The sequence below is a fragment of the Nanorana parkeri genome, unplaced genomic scaffold (genome assembly GCF_000935625.1).
Source record: "Nanorana parkeri isolate BGI_ZX_2015 unplaced genomic scaffold, ASM93562v1 scaffold163, whole genome shotgun sequence".
Lineage (NCBI taxonomy): Eukaryota > Metazoa > Chordata > Amphibia > Anura > Dicroglossidae > Nanorana > Nanorana parkeri.
The window spans coordinates 441,490-456,100 of NW_017306431.1; the positions used below are offsets into that span (position 1 = coordinate 441,490).

Here is a 14,611-nt window from a genome sequence, read left to right on the forward strand (position 1 = left end):
CCTGTTCTGGTGACAAACCCAAAATTTGGGATTTTCTTTTACTTTCAGTGATAATGGTCACCAGGACAATTAGGGTGAATCTCCCTAATGGGGGCATATGCAGTGATATATCCTTGACAGGTACTCTAATCCCTCCCCACTCTGTCCAAAACTAAAGGCTTCTGTTGCACTTGACTCCCCGCTCACACCACAGGCGTTTGTAGCTCATATTTGTCAGCACGGAAAAGCTCCACACAAGAAATCCTATTGATTTCTATAGTCCCCGTTCACATCTCAGCATAGGGCCGCGCTGAGAAAAAAGCAGCTCACTAGAAAAAAAGTACACAAGCTTCTTTTTTGGGCAGATCAGTGTGATAATGAATAGGAAAAAGGGTCACATTGCGCTGATCTGCCCCAAAAAAGGCGCATGCCTACAGGCTTGTGCGGAGCTTTTCCGTGCTGACAAATACGAGCTACAAACGCCGGTGGTGTGAACAGGGACTTAAGTATCACACAAAGGTCACATACTATGTAATTCAACCATACTTGGGTCAGTTCTCACAAGGGATGTGCCCAGTCTGAGCAGGCTATTGCAATAATCAGACATTGTAGAAATGAACACAACGAAAGAATGCACAGCCACTAAATATGCTTTTTATCATATAAAAATGTATATTTGCAAAATCTCTTATATTGGTGAAGGATCACTGACTCCTTGAAAAGGTAAAGATCCTTTCACTGCATATGCACTAAAAAAAAAATGTCACCATATTGTCAGACTTCAAGGACATGTCACAATCTTCAAACTAACCCAGTGTCAATGTGACACTCATTGGCATATAAGTATTGATCCTGCTCTACACACAAAACGAATGATTGAAGTCTGGGTGCATAGAGATGCAAAATATGCACTTTTGATGATCAGACATGCTTTTTATTGTTCCCTAGTTAACCCTTTTATTACCTAATCTTCATATACAATACTGGACTCTGTTGCATAACCTGCAAATGTCAAACTATCCATTGGCTAGTCTTAAAGCGATCTAGTCATCTGCTTAAAGTGTATGTCATGCTGGATATTTTTTCCCCTTTAAAGTGACATTAAAGGATTTTTTTCCCCCTGCCCCCCAATGTTAGTGTAAGAACTTGCCTGAAATGATGCCTTTTAATTCGATCATCTTCTTCTTTACTGTCGTTTTCACATGTCCCTCCAGCGTAACAATCGCCATAGCGACCCAGGCGGCCGCTATGGTGCACGGGGCTGGTGTGGGTCTCCGATCCATCGCTGACTCCTCTGTCCTCCTCTCCTCTGACTTACCCTGTGTCTCTCCTCGTCTCCCGGCCGAACATCTGAACTCCGCATGTGCCCGCCCCAAGATCCTTTGCGGCCGCCCGACACTCTTCAAATGTTCGGACGAGAGTGTGCAGTGAAGACACAGGTAAGTTTAAACCTGTTTCAAAAGGTTTTTTCTTTTTTTTAAAGTTTGTGCATATATCTACTGCTTGCTAGCAATAGATATACAAAAAAACGTGAGGGTTTAATAACCCTTTTGGATAGAGTGGGAAATGATTAGAACTCCTGTTGGGTAGTTATAGATTAAATATAGGTCCATTTACTTATAATTTCCTTTTAATCCATTCAAGCCCCGATGAAGAGGCAGCTTTATTACCCCTGGAACGTGTCGGCTGTTTTTATGTGAACGTATTGCGAACAATTAAAGTGACAATAAACTCAGGAGTTAAATCTTAGAAATACATTCAAGTAACTTCACTATTAACAAAAATGTATCTTATTTGTGTATCGCTCGGCTGTAGATCCTCAAATCATCTCTGAATTGGTGCTGACACTGTCCTTCCTTCTGGAGGGGGGCTACTTTTGTTCTCCATGGTCCCTGTGTGTTGTAAAGTAGTCACCGCTCCAAGCACACTCATGTGATGGACTGCATTCTCTATTATTAGTAAACTAAATATAAGATTGTAGTCCATCACGGGAGCACACTTGGAGCGGTGACAACTTTACAAAATGCTCCAAGCTCACTCCCTCGATGGACTACAATCTCACATTTAGTTTACTAATAATAGAGAATGCAGTCCATCACATGAGTGAGCTTGGAGCGGTGGCTACTTTACAACACACACAGGGAGACCGTGGGGAACAAGTAGCCCCCCTCCAGAAGGAAGGAGTGTCAGCACCAATTCAGAGATGATTTGAGGATCTACAGCCGAGTGATACACAAATAAGATACGTTTTTGTTAATAGTTAAGGTACTTGAATGCATTTCTAAGATTTAACTGCTCAGTTCATTGTCAGTTTAAAGGCACTTTAGACTCTTTCACCTTCTGACTTGGCGTCTATGTGTATGTCTATACTTTGAGGTAGCCAGTGATGGAGACCTGTGTGTTTGAGGGCTGCCATATCAGAGCCTGTGAGCTTGTTTAAAGATGTCCTTGCCTTTGAACCATTTGCTTAAGCATTGACATCCTAGCGCTTCTTAAACATGCTTTTCTAAAGGTAGCCATAGACGTGGCAATCGCTTCCACATTAGGCAACAACTGTCTATGGATACCTAAGGTTTATGACTTACTGCTATTATTGCTGTCTTAGGAATATTTGCATTCTGGATCATTTATAATATTTCAGAATTTCCCTGGGTAAGAAGCCCTACAAACTAACGATAGCTTTACATGAAATGAGATTCATCAATCCTACAAAGTAACAGTGTTACACTATAAAAATTTTGCCAGCAGGGAATATACATCACTCTTCCAGTTCCTTTTTAAGGTAATGAATACACATTGTCTTTGTCCCTACCCAGTGAAAGTTCATTATGTCCCAGTGATACTAACAAATTGACCTAAAGGAAAAGTTTCTTTAGAATTTAAATAAATCGCCTTTCAATGTGTGTTAGAAAGGAAAAAGACAGCTTCTCCAACAACCCACGTCTGCCTCCTTTTTATATGCGCCTTTCAAATGTGCATTTTTAAGAGTGACTTCCCCAAGTTGTTTCTTTCCAGCATCCGTCATCCTTAGTTGTCACATATTGTGATTTGGGGATTGATAGGAGAAGGAACAGACCCCGGGGACCATTCTCTTAAATTCCCTAATGTATAATTTTCATACGCATAATTGTTCTTTTTGGATCTTTGAAAAGGCAGAGCTGGGCACAGACCCTATCCTCTGATGGGCTGCTGATTCTTTGTGATGTGGCTTTTCTTTCTTTTTCTTTTTTTTTTTTTTTCTTTGCACTGAGCCACTGTAAGCAGTGCTGTGTAATTTTATCCAGCCTGCACTTAGTTCACACAAGAATGATACCTTGCCTGCCTCCTTTGTATCAATTGGTCGGGGATCTGTCTATTGTTGCAAGGGGAGGGGGGCTTTTTATTTCAGTTGCTGTTGAGCACCACTATTTCTCGAAAACTCATAAAATTCAGAAGGGATCTCATTCTTGCACATTGGGAGATGCTTACACTCTGAGTGCTGCAATTAATCCGTGAACCTGTGACCACCGTTGACACCTATTTATTTAGAGGATCAAGGCGAGACAGATAGAAGGTCAGATAACCGCCACCGGGCGTTCCATGCATCAAGAGCAGTGTGACTTGCCACTTAGAGAGCTGCTAACAAGACTTCTTTAATGGGACCCCTTGTGACATTTGCTTCCAGCCTTCCAGCCAACAGTATTTCGGCCATGCCACAATGGTTATAATTTGGATTTTGCTGCTGAGCATCTGTGATCTCGGTCGACAGGTATCCTGGGCGAAGGCTTTGTCCAGTACCACCAGAGTGCCTTGTGCCAGAGGGAAACTGTGCGACCCCAGGCTAAGGAGAGATGCTGGTGGCCGCGGTGGGGTCTACGAACATCTCGGCGGTGCGCCTCGACACCGAAAACTTTATTGCGCTACTAAGTATCACCTTCAGATCCATCCAAATGGGAAAATAAATGGAACGCTGGAGAAAAACAGCATCTTTAGTAAGTGTGTCCAAGTTTTAATTTGCATATAATAATAATTAAATGTAAATAATTTTCTTGCATTGAATGTGTTTTAATCCACCTCTAGTTTTGGCTTTATGTAAATTCAAGATTTTACTGATTAATATAGGTATGTGTGGCCCCATGACAGGTCAGATATGCTGCCATTTTCATGTATTAACTTTTCTATTACGTTGTATCAGCTTGAGGAATATTTGTATGCATTGAGTTTTAGTGGTGAATGCATACTTTTTATTTTCTTTGTGCCCCTAAATTATTTATACCCGAACAGACTTCTACAGATGGTCCTCAGTCTTAGATGATCCTTTCAAAGAAAGAAAACATTGTTTTTTTTCTTTCCATTATTAATACAAAGATATCTAGCATCCCCTTTTCATGTTGTCTCTCATTTCTTCCTTAAGATGTTGGAGTGAATAGGGTAAGACTTTGAGGTGGTAAAGCATTATCTCCCTCTTGCTGTGCCTTTCTATGAATTAACCTGGAGGGTAAGGATGTACCTTCAGCCTTTAGCTGGTTCCCCGATCATGTCATTTATTTAAGCAGCTTTTTTTTTTTTCCGCCAGTCAGCACAAACAATAGCTTAGTTCAGCATGCTATACATCTGTAGGGTTGCTTTTGCCTTGATTTTTTCATAATGCTTCTTATTAAAATGTTCAGCAACTTCAGAGACGTTCATGTCACTTTACTTGTATAAAGGTATATGTGCATATACAGGTACTGTATGACCAACCTAACACGCAGAGGGTATTATTTAGGTGCACAAGCTAGCAATCCTGTTTCAGGTTAAGCCCCCTATTCACACCTGAGCGTTTTGTTGCATGTTTCTCAAAGAACAACTATGCTCAACATGAAGAATCCCATTATTTTTAATGGTGCTTGTTCACACCTAAGCATTGTATCCCTTGTCGCTTGAAAAAGTGCATGAGCTTTTTATTAAGCAGAATTGTGTGTTTTTGCCCCCATAGATGTCACTTAAAAAAATGCATGAGCTTTATTTTAGCCATATTCGTGCATTTTTGGCCTTACAGACTTTAATGGAAAACACGTAATGAGCGTTTTTGCGCAATTTTATGCCTATCAACTGTCTCCTCCTCCTATTAACTAGCCTTTCATTGGCTAAAAAAACGCTCAAACCTAAAAATGCATCAAAAGCATGTGGGAAATGGTACCAAAAATTCTCAAAATTGCATTGAAAAGCTCATGCTTAAGTGTGAATGGCACTAAGGGATTTTTTTAAATGACAGATTTGTCCATCTGACAACACTTTGACTTTCATATGCAACTGGCGTAGGAGGTGTAGGAAGCAGAATTGCTCTCTAGAAGGGAGGCAATAAAATTGTGATCCCTAATTATGAATGAGTCCCATCATAATTATGGAGTCCCATCATAGCTTATCAAAAGTGCTCCCAAGAATGAAAACATTCTACCGCTTCATGAACATGTCAAGCACTCTGCTCATTTTTCTCTGATGTCATCTATTCTCGTCTCAAATTTTTAGTGAGAATAACACACACAGGAGGCTGAGCTGTGATCTACCTGATTGCAAGCATACATATTAAATAATTTCAGGCGTTACTGTTGAGAACACATGTATGAAGCTCATCATTGAGCATGGACTTTAGAGGTCAAGGCGTTTCACTTGATTATTTTTTATTTTATTCTCAGCATATTGAGTAAAATATCCCTTGCTATTGGTGTTCTTATAATATTACAAGAAACAACAAAGGGATGTAAGGAAATATATCGATGCTACAGATCAGCTGCAATGAAACTAGATCAAGCTCAGCTCAGGCAGGGTTGATATCCCACACCAATCGATTCTCCACATTTGGACATGCTTTTTAAATAGCTGAATCAACACGATGGCTCCTGTAACAAATAACAAGGTGTCCCCCCCTTCACTAGGAGGTCCTGTAACAATGTCCAAGACCCTCTGGCACTGAATACGTTCAGAACAGGCTAAAGCTTCTTACACTCAATAAAACAAACAACCCGTGCCACCTATTTGTTGTAATGCATTATCCTAACATGTGGGATCTTCAAGATTAAAACCTGACTCCTCTGCCAGTCCGGTCTAAGCGTGCTGCTAATACCCTGCAAAATATTGCATTTGTCTCTCTAATCCCCCCCCAAATACTTTTAAAACGTCTATACCCTCGCTTTTGATGGCAAACAGAGATTAGGAAAGGAAAAAAAAAACCTCAAAGGCTCCGGGAGGAGTAAGGAAAACCACCATTTCCTAAAGGGAAGCTCATCTTAAGGAAAGCTTTTTAAAGATACCTCTCATGGTTACACGGATGGCAGAACGAAGGTCCATCCAGAACAGATGTCAAAGGGCGTTTACACATATGTGAAAGCATTGAATGAATGGTAATGTTTGTTTCAAAAAACACGGGGCTACAGCGTCAAAAAAATATAAGCAATGTGACAAATAATCTTTTCAACAAAGCGTGAACGTGTAGGTATAGACCTAGAGTGCGACATGTTTCCAGCCAAATAAAGACAATGACATGCATGGGAACTGGGAAGAGGGTGGGGGTAAGGGGGGGGTCATGCTTGGGCAGAAAGGATTAAATAATATATTTTGCTTATTTCAAGGTATTTTAGAAATAACTGCCGTGGATGTGGGAATTGTCGCCATCAAAGGACTGTTCTCTGGGAGATACCTGGCTATGAACAAAAGAGGGAGACTTTATGCCTCAGTGAGTACTCTGAAATGCACAAACACCTTTTACTCCTTAAAGCTAAATCCCGGGAACCGAATCTTTACTTTTTGCAACAGTAGCTTTGCCTGCATCAGCACGCATTTGTTTTACTTTGTACAAGGAGGGTTCACATTGGCTTGGAATTCTCACGGTAATCCGTGGAAATCCACAAACATACGGATACATTACACATGACAGAGCTTCCTTTGGCAGTGTTGTGTGCAGTTTATTTTGCAGCCATTGCGACCTTCAAAATACCCATATGGAGCATGAAAATGTTAACATTTGTTGTATTTGCCCAGCCCTTTCAACAATTAAACAAAGACATCAGACCGCACCATAATACCATATTCTATGAGCATGGTGACCCTAGACGTCTATGAAGGTAGCACAGTTGTTTCACAACAATTCAGATGAAATAGGAAAGAGTGCTGGAACATGCAGCAATTCACTATTTAGACACAGTAACCTGTTTTAATTGAGTCTGTGATTATTTGCTTTCAGGTAACAAACACTGACTTGACTATGAGAGCATCCATTTTGAATAATTACCTGCGGCATCCAGGGCTCCCATGTTTATTCATCCTGTTACAAAAAAAGTTGGCCAAAGGGTTGATTTTCCACTGTTGGTTACTTGGCGAAGGCAGCAGGAATCTAAGTTCTGGCTGACTGCTCCATGTACTGCAGTTTGCACTGGTAACAAACTGCTAACATTGACCAACACAAAGCTGGACTCCGGGCACACAGTTGAAATATTTATAAGTAAATTGTTTTACCCGCCAAATGACTGCTATTCCATTCAGCCTCTTAAGTACTACAGCCTAGTCCAGGACCCGCTGCCATCTGTGACATGGCAATGGAAGAGCAGAATCACATTAATGATTTGCTTCCTGTGCTCATTGCTTGAAATGCTTCATGGGATTTATAGTTGCACCACAGCTGGAGGGCCGGAGTTTGCCTACCCCTGTTCTAGGGCAAGAAAGGTCTAGGGCCCTTCTGTCTGCATGTTCAATGTACTAGACTGACAGCACCCTGCAAAGTATAATAATAGAAATAGAAACCTGATTCATTCTAGGGATGACATTTGCTATTGTGTGATGTTGTACAAGGGTTTACTGGCAGCTAATATCAAGACAGATTGCTGTATGTAAAAAATAAATGGCCGGATTAAATGGTGAGTCTATATCTTCCCAGAGTGCAGACTCCATTCATTTATATACCCAGCATTTCTGCATATGGGGAAGTATGTGACTCTAACATCTTTCTCCCATGATGCAGTGATGGGGCCTTGACACCAGCGCTGCATTTTGGGGGCGGGGAAATAATCCTTAGCACTATGTAAACTCTGACCAGATCAGCTTAGAGCTTACACAGGGCTTTCCCTCTTTGCTCTGCTGGGAGAAGGAGAACAGTATGCATGAGGCCTAAAGCTTGCTACAAGCCTGTTCAATTCAAACTGAGCGTATGATGAAAAAATAAGCAGAGGCTTCCTTTAGTAAAAACTGAAAAGCCGATATTCAGTGTTATAGGCATTTGCAACGATATGCAGAATTTTACTTTTTCCTGTTAAAGTCTTTCTAAACCAGGGGTAAGCAAACTCTAACTATAAATCCCATGAAGCATTGTAAGACTCTGACAGTCTCAGGGTTGACTCCGAGGTAGGTGCATGATGGAATTGCGGTTTCACTACAGCTGGAGGTCCGGCATTTTCCTAACCCTGCCCTAGACTATTCCCTCTTCTTCCCTCCTCTTCAGCTTTCGTATTGGCCCTTGGATGCAATGGACAACCGCACGCTGACTAAGGCTAGCCATAAACTAATACATTTTTTTGTTCAGTGTGGATAGACAAATCTCTTACTGCTAGCTATACCCGAACAGTGCCTGCATCTGATTGGATAAAGGCACTGTCCAGCTGAAAATATTTGACCAGGCTCCTTTGACCAAAAGTCAATTGAAAAAATGGGTTTTGTCTAGCAGAGGGGTGCCGACAGGGCCAGACGTGGTTCCAAGTTTGGGCGGTTCATCAGCTTTGTGCATTGCCAGCTTAGTAAAGAAGCTCAGGAAGTGGGAAGGACAGGACCTAGCTCAACTTTCAGGAAAAGTCAAGATCTGCTTACAATTTCAGACCTCAATATATCTGAATCTACTGAATGTGGCTAAGTTTGAATAGCCATAGTTGAATTAAGTTTACTTTGAGTCTATCACAAGTGAAGAAAGATCTAAAAATTAAGAATTGATACAATGCGCTATAATTGAAGCTCATAATATGTCTCTCATGGACAGATTAGGGATGGAGCTGTTCAGTTCAAAAGTTGACACCAATAGAAAAGGGTTCAAATAAATTAGGCACCCGGTGTAATTTTCATTTTAAGAGGTGCATATGGCTTCTATGTCCAGTTTTAAAGCTTGAACTGATTTAAAAAAAAAAGAAATATGCATAGGGAACAATACGGTTGTAACTCATAGCAACCAGAATCTGGTAAACTCCATGCCCAAGAAGGTTAAGGCAGTGCTGGAAAATAATGGTGGCCACACAAAATATTGACACTTTCACTTAGGGGTGTACTCACTTTTGTTGCCAGCGGTTCAGACATTAATGGCTGTGTGTTGAGTTATTTTGAGGGGACAGCAAATGTACACTGATATACAAGCTGTACACTCACTACTTTACATTGTAGCAAAATGTTATTTCTTCTGTGTCGTCACATGAAATGATATAATAAAATATTTACAAAAATGTGAGGGGTGTACTCACTTCTGTGAGATACTGTATGCTGTAGTGAACAAATCCACATTTCCATTTGCAAGGGAGGTCATACATGGCCCAATCCCTGCAAGCAAGGATAGGGGACTTTGGGTAGGGTTCCCTAGGGGATGCTGCCTTTGAATCTGAAAGCAGTCATTAGTACACAACCAAAAGTTCCAGCCTGCTGGAAATGTCTTTTTAACAGGTGTTGCTCCTTCTCCTGTCAAAAGACATAAGTAAAGTAAGGTTTTAACAAGGCATCTCCATGAGGCAGAGGACCACAAGGGATGATCTCTGGTTTGGACCCAACCACCCCTTTTTCTTGTTGGAACATCTGCCTATCTATAGCCACAATAATGTTGGTGAAGGCACAATAAATAGCCACCGTTTTGACTCTTGTCTGAGGGAGCAAATGGTAAACCACAAAGGAATCCTGCAATGAATGGAAATCCATTGACTAATTACACCCTGGCAGCCACGTTTGTTTAGCTTCCCAATCTACCTAATCAAATTAGGTAAGAGGAACAGCTGATAAAAGAAACCTTCTGTATCTTATCTCTGCTCTAATGCCTTTAGGATGTACATTAGATCTGCTATAGCATTTTTGTCCTCAGAAGATGGCTTTGGCCTGTGTATGGCTATTACATTAAATGTCATCAGTCACCAAATGAGGATGATAGATACTTATGTATCCCACTCGCATTTGCTCTCACAGCTTTCCAGTCAGAAAACAATAAATAGAACACCTTATTTTCCTCTAAGAATGTCTCGGTTTGATCCACCTCTTACTGGAATGTGGCATTCAAGACCTCCAGAAATAATGGCTTTGCTCCGTCTGTGTGTATTAATGCCCCTTCCATCAATTCAAATTTTACAATACAAATGTTTGAACAATACAAGGGAAGGTGATGTGCGCATAACACAATATGATGAGCAGGTTTTGAACCTGCTCTATGACTTCACTACTTTTGAAGACTATGAAAAGGACATAAAACAGGTGTATTAGAGGGATAAGGTAAAATGCTTTTTTTTTTTATTTGAAGGGATGGCATTTACACAAGAGCCTTAGGCTCAGCCTCCACTTCCTGTACACAAGGGCTCAGTTCAACACACAAATATGGATAAAGTGTTGCATGGCATTTTATTCATGTTAGTGCCCCAGCACTACTCCATTGCAGCAGACAGAAGTAGTGGCAAAGTTGAAATTTGGAGGAATATTCATGAATGTCTGTGATGGTTCTCATTCCTCCGGCTCATGGTATATCTGTAAAAAGACAATTACATAAATTAAGGCAACTAGACTTGCTGTATTTTACTTGAAGACATTTCGCTGGTCATCTGACTAGCTTTTTCACTTTAGAATGACTTGGAGAAAGCTAGGCGGATGACCAGCGAACGTCCAGTTGCCTTGATTTATTTATTTATTTTACAGAAATATTCATGCATGTGCAAAATATTTGCTGCAACAATGAACAACCTCTCTTGCAAAAGCCTCCAACACTTCTTTTTTAGGGATGCACCGATAATAGTATCGGTATCGATATTGAATATTTGGGCGAGTACTCATACTCGCCAAAATGCTCCGATACCTTCCCCAATACCGGAACGTGCTGGTCAGATGGAGATTTCCTCTGACCGGCAGTGCCATTAGGGAACATGGAGCCAGCTTCCCGGCCAATCAGGAAGCAGGGTGGTGGGTAATGACATGCCAATCAGCTTCCCGATTGGCCGGCTCCATGCTGTTTGGCTGGCCCTATGCTGATTGGCCAAGAAGCTGGCTTCCCAGCCTATCAGCATCGATTCAGCCAAACAGCATGGAGCCGGCTTTCCAGCCAATCAGGAAGCAGGGCGGTGGGTAATGACTCATTGCCCGGCTTCCTGATTGCCTGGGAAGCCGGGCCCATGTTAGCCGAAGTATCGGTATCAGTACTCAGTATTGGCAATACCGGTATCAGTGCATCCCTACTTTTTTTGTATTGCAGAGGGTTCAAATGGCGTATCCATCCATGGTTTAGCCATTTCACTTGCATGAAATATTAAGGCAACAGAGGTTAACCTTTGAAGTTTCAGTTTTTTACTGTACTATGTTTTTTTTTTGAGTGTTGTTCTAAAATAAGATGTTGAAATGTTTTTGTTTTCTCCTCCAGGAAACCTACAATGCTGAATGTGAGTTTGTGGAGAGGATTCATGAACTTGGTTATAATACCTATGCATCCCGTTTACATAGGACAGTTCCGAATGGAGCTGGAACAAAACGGAAAGCCAGTGCAGAAAGACTCTGGTACTTATCCATCAACGGCAAAGGACGACCTAGGAGAGGCTTTAAGACTCGAAGGACGCAAAAGTCCTCCCTCTTCTTACCAAGAGTACTGGACAACAAAGACCACGACGCAGTGCGGCTTTTTCACACGAACACAAAATACAGAGAAAGTATTCAAAAACAGCAGAAAAACAGCGGCAGACAAAAACGGGGACATAATGTGAGCAGGGACGTTTTCCAGATTTAGGAACCTATGTGGACCCCGTGCCTGCAAATTTGGACAAGAAACAAACTTAGATTATTTGATGACTGACCTCAAAGTTGGCTACTTATTCCAATGGACTTGTTACCCGATAATTTATTCTGGTGTTGGCCAAGGTTGCAGATGTAATGATCATTCTAAAGTCAATTTATTGTTTGTTGTTTTCAGACTACACTATCTTGTGCCTAACAGAGCAAATAACATCTGGATGTGGCCATGCTCCCTGTTCAATGAAATGAATCATCAACCTTTAAGTTTTGCAACATGTGTGATGTCTACAAACAGTCCAGACACACATTTTCTTTGGGATGAATCAGAATGCTTAATTTCCAAGAAGCTAGGGAAATAACTGAGGCCCGATTGCAGTTACTATTCCCAAGTCAATACACAACATTTTTATCTGTTGGTTCAGCAACACAAAATGGCTGCTTTGCACTATGGTACTAAGTACTGATACTGTATGAATTCATTATATATCTCTGTTCCTACCTAATAACTAATTCATTAGAGCATATGCTGGTCTGTTGTTCGGTCTACCTCAGATTCCATTTGGTGACTTGTCTCATTGTTTACTGTTCCCTGGCTGTCACACTAGAAGCACAAATACCGGACTGCTCCCTAATGTTAGACTGTACTGGGAAACAGAGAGGGCAAGGTTGTACAGGCGATTAATATAAATATATTTATTAATATTGATCAAGTGTGGCTAATTCTTTTTTTTATTAGAATGAAATGAAAGAATGGTATAATTGAAGGATATTTAAAACTGGGAGCAAAAATATAATATATTGCAACTGACCGGTCCTTAGGTGTGCTGCCTTCATTTTCATTTTTCAGGCCTAGAACATTTCCTACAAGTATAGAAAATACCCATTCATCTTTGCAGAAATGCATTGTGCTTGTTATCACTTCCTGTGAGCTGAACTGAAAACACAAACAATCTTCCTTCTGTAAACTAGTAATCACACCTCCGCCATGTAAAGGAGATGAAGAGAGGAAGACATGTTCAAAATCCACCACAGGTGATAACAATGGCTCCAGAGCCATCACTATATTGATGCAAGTTATAGGGGTGGCAGGTGTGATGCCCATGATACAGCCATAGGGTCAGGTGGCATCTCTTTGGGTCAAATGTGGGCCAGAGTGACCAGGGGGTCCCTGGTTGCTAAGAGCTTGGCAACCTGGGATGCTCTGGCCAGCGTCACACTCAGCTCTCTGATGTCACTGGTTTCCAGGAGCTGAGTGGAATGCTCTGGCTGGCATCCCTTGCAACCAGTGATGTCAGTGAGCTCGGCAAGACACCGGAGCCAGAGGTACTGGCAGGAACCTCCAACCATTAACGTGCACCACCACACCAGCACCCCACCATAACATTCATCACCCCCGCCCCCGGTAATGTTCATAACCATCACCCCCCAGCCTGATCCCGCCACTCCCCGTAATCATTCTAGGGACACCTCTACATGACTCCTTCCATATACAGTGCAGTTAGTGAATGTAGCCACCCAGGGATAGGACGTGTTTTATTTTCAGAATTACTAGGTGAATATAAAGGTTAAAACATTTAAATAGCGAAATCTAATTTAACCACTACATCTCAGGACTGGTAAGCTGCAGGATTTTAAATTGTTATTTCTGAGCTTAGATACACTTTAAAGCTGAACTCAGGCAAAGAGATACATACACAGTTGACATATTTACCATATTTGCAATTATGTTCTTTCAGTCTTGTGAATTACACACCATTTACCACACTGTGCAACCAGTTTCTAAACTTCAACTGCAGTGGAAGCACAGCTTGGTCATGAATATACCCAAAGCTGGCTGACTGGATGATGAAGGAACAGCAGCAGCTATATATTGAGGAGACATCACTGTGATCTCTTCTCCTGTCATCGTATTCCCTATTGGCACTGCAGTGGGGCCCGATTTACTCCTAGTGCATACCATGCCTCTCCCACTCCGAACTCCGCTGTGCAGGAAATTGCAGAACATTAATATAAAGACAAATTCAGGTAATTACACTAGTGAATTCATAACTGCCCTAATTGGTGTTTTTAACATCTGCCTGGAGTTCAACTTTCGGTTGTATTGATGACATAATGGCAAACAAAATTCTTTCATGATTTCAAACATACTTTTTGAAAGCAAAATTGTTGCGGGACTCTCAAGGGGAAGGGGAAAGGAACCAAGGTTCTACATACAGCTAATACGGGGACTATATGATATTACAGTATAAGTACTAAGCATAATGCTGTGAATGGCTATGAAAGCCAGTGGAAGGTGTTTAAACCAACAACAGCGTCAAAATGTCTTCACCTTGTACTTTGAAATGAAAAACTATTCTAACAGGCAATGTTTTGGTATTTACTAATGGTGAATAAGCTTGCCCGGAATTGATTCCAGTTGATTAATTAGGCAGCCTATAACAGTGATGGGCCAATGTGATTAGGAAGCTACGAAACTACCTGGAATGGAACATGAAGCGTCCATAGGGTCACAGTCTATGGTTTATTATAACAGAGTCTTCTTAATGCTTGTTAATTCTCAGCTAGATTTAAATGTGCCTAAGGGGACTGTGGTCAATCTCTGCCTAATTTTGGGCTAAGCTCATCCCACCTGCACATGTGCCTTTTAAATGTTATTATTATTATTGATTATTTAAAA

General features: G+C 41.2%; 1 protein-coding gene across 1 annotated transcript; it reads left to right on the forward strand.

The window, feature by feature from the left end:
- Positions 1 to 3,424: 3,424 nt before the first annotated feature.
- Positions 3,425 to 12,060, forward strand: FGF3 (fibroblast growth factor 3). The gene is made up of 3 exons (XM_018554523.1): positions 3,425 to 3,950; positions 6,570 to 6,673; positions 11,570 to 12,060. The coding sequence occupies exons 1-3, from the start codon at positions 3,677 to 3,679 to the stop codon at positions 11,927 to 11,929; spliced, it is 738 nt and encodes a 245-aa protein (XP_018410025.1). The 5' UTR covers positions 3,425 to 3,676; the 3' UTR covers positions 11,930 to 12,060.
- The last annotated feature ends 2,551 nt before the right edge of the window (positions 12,061 to 14,611 follow it).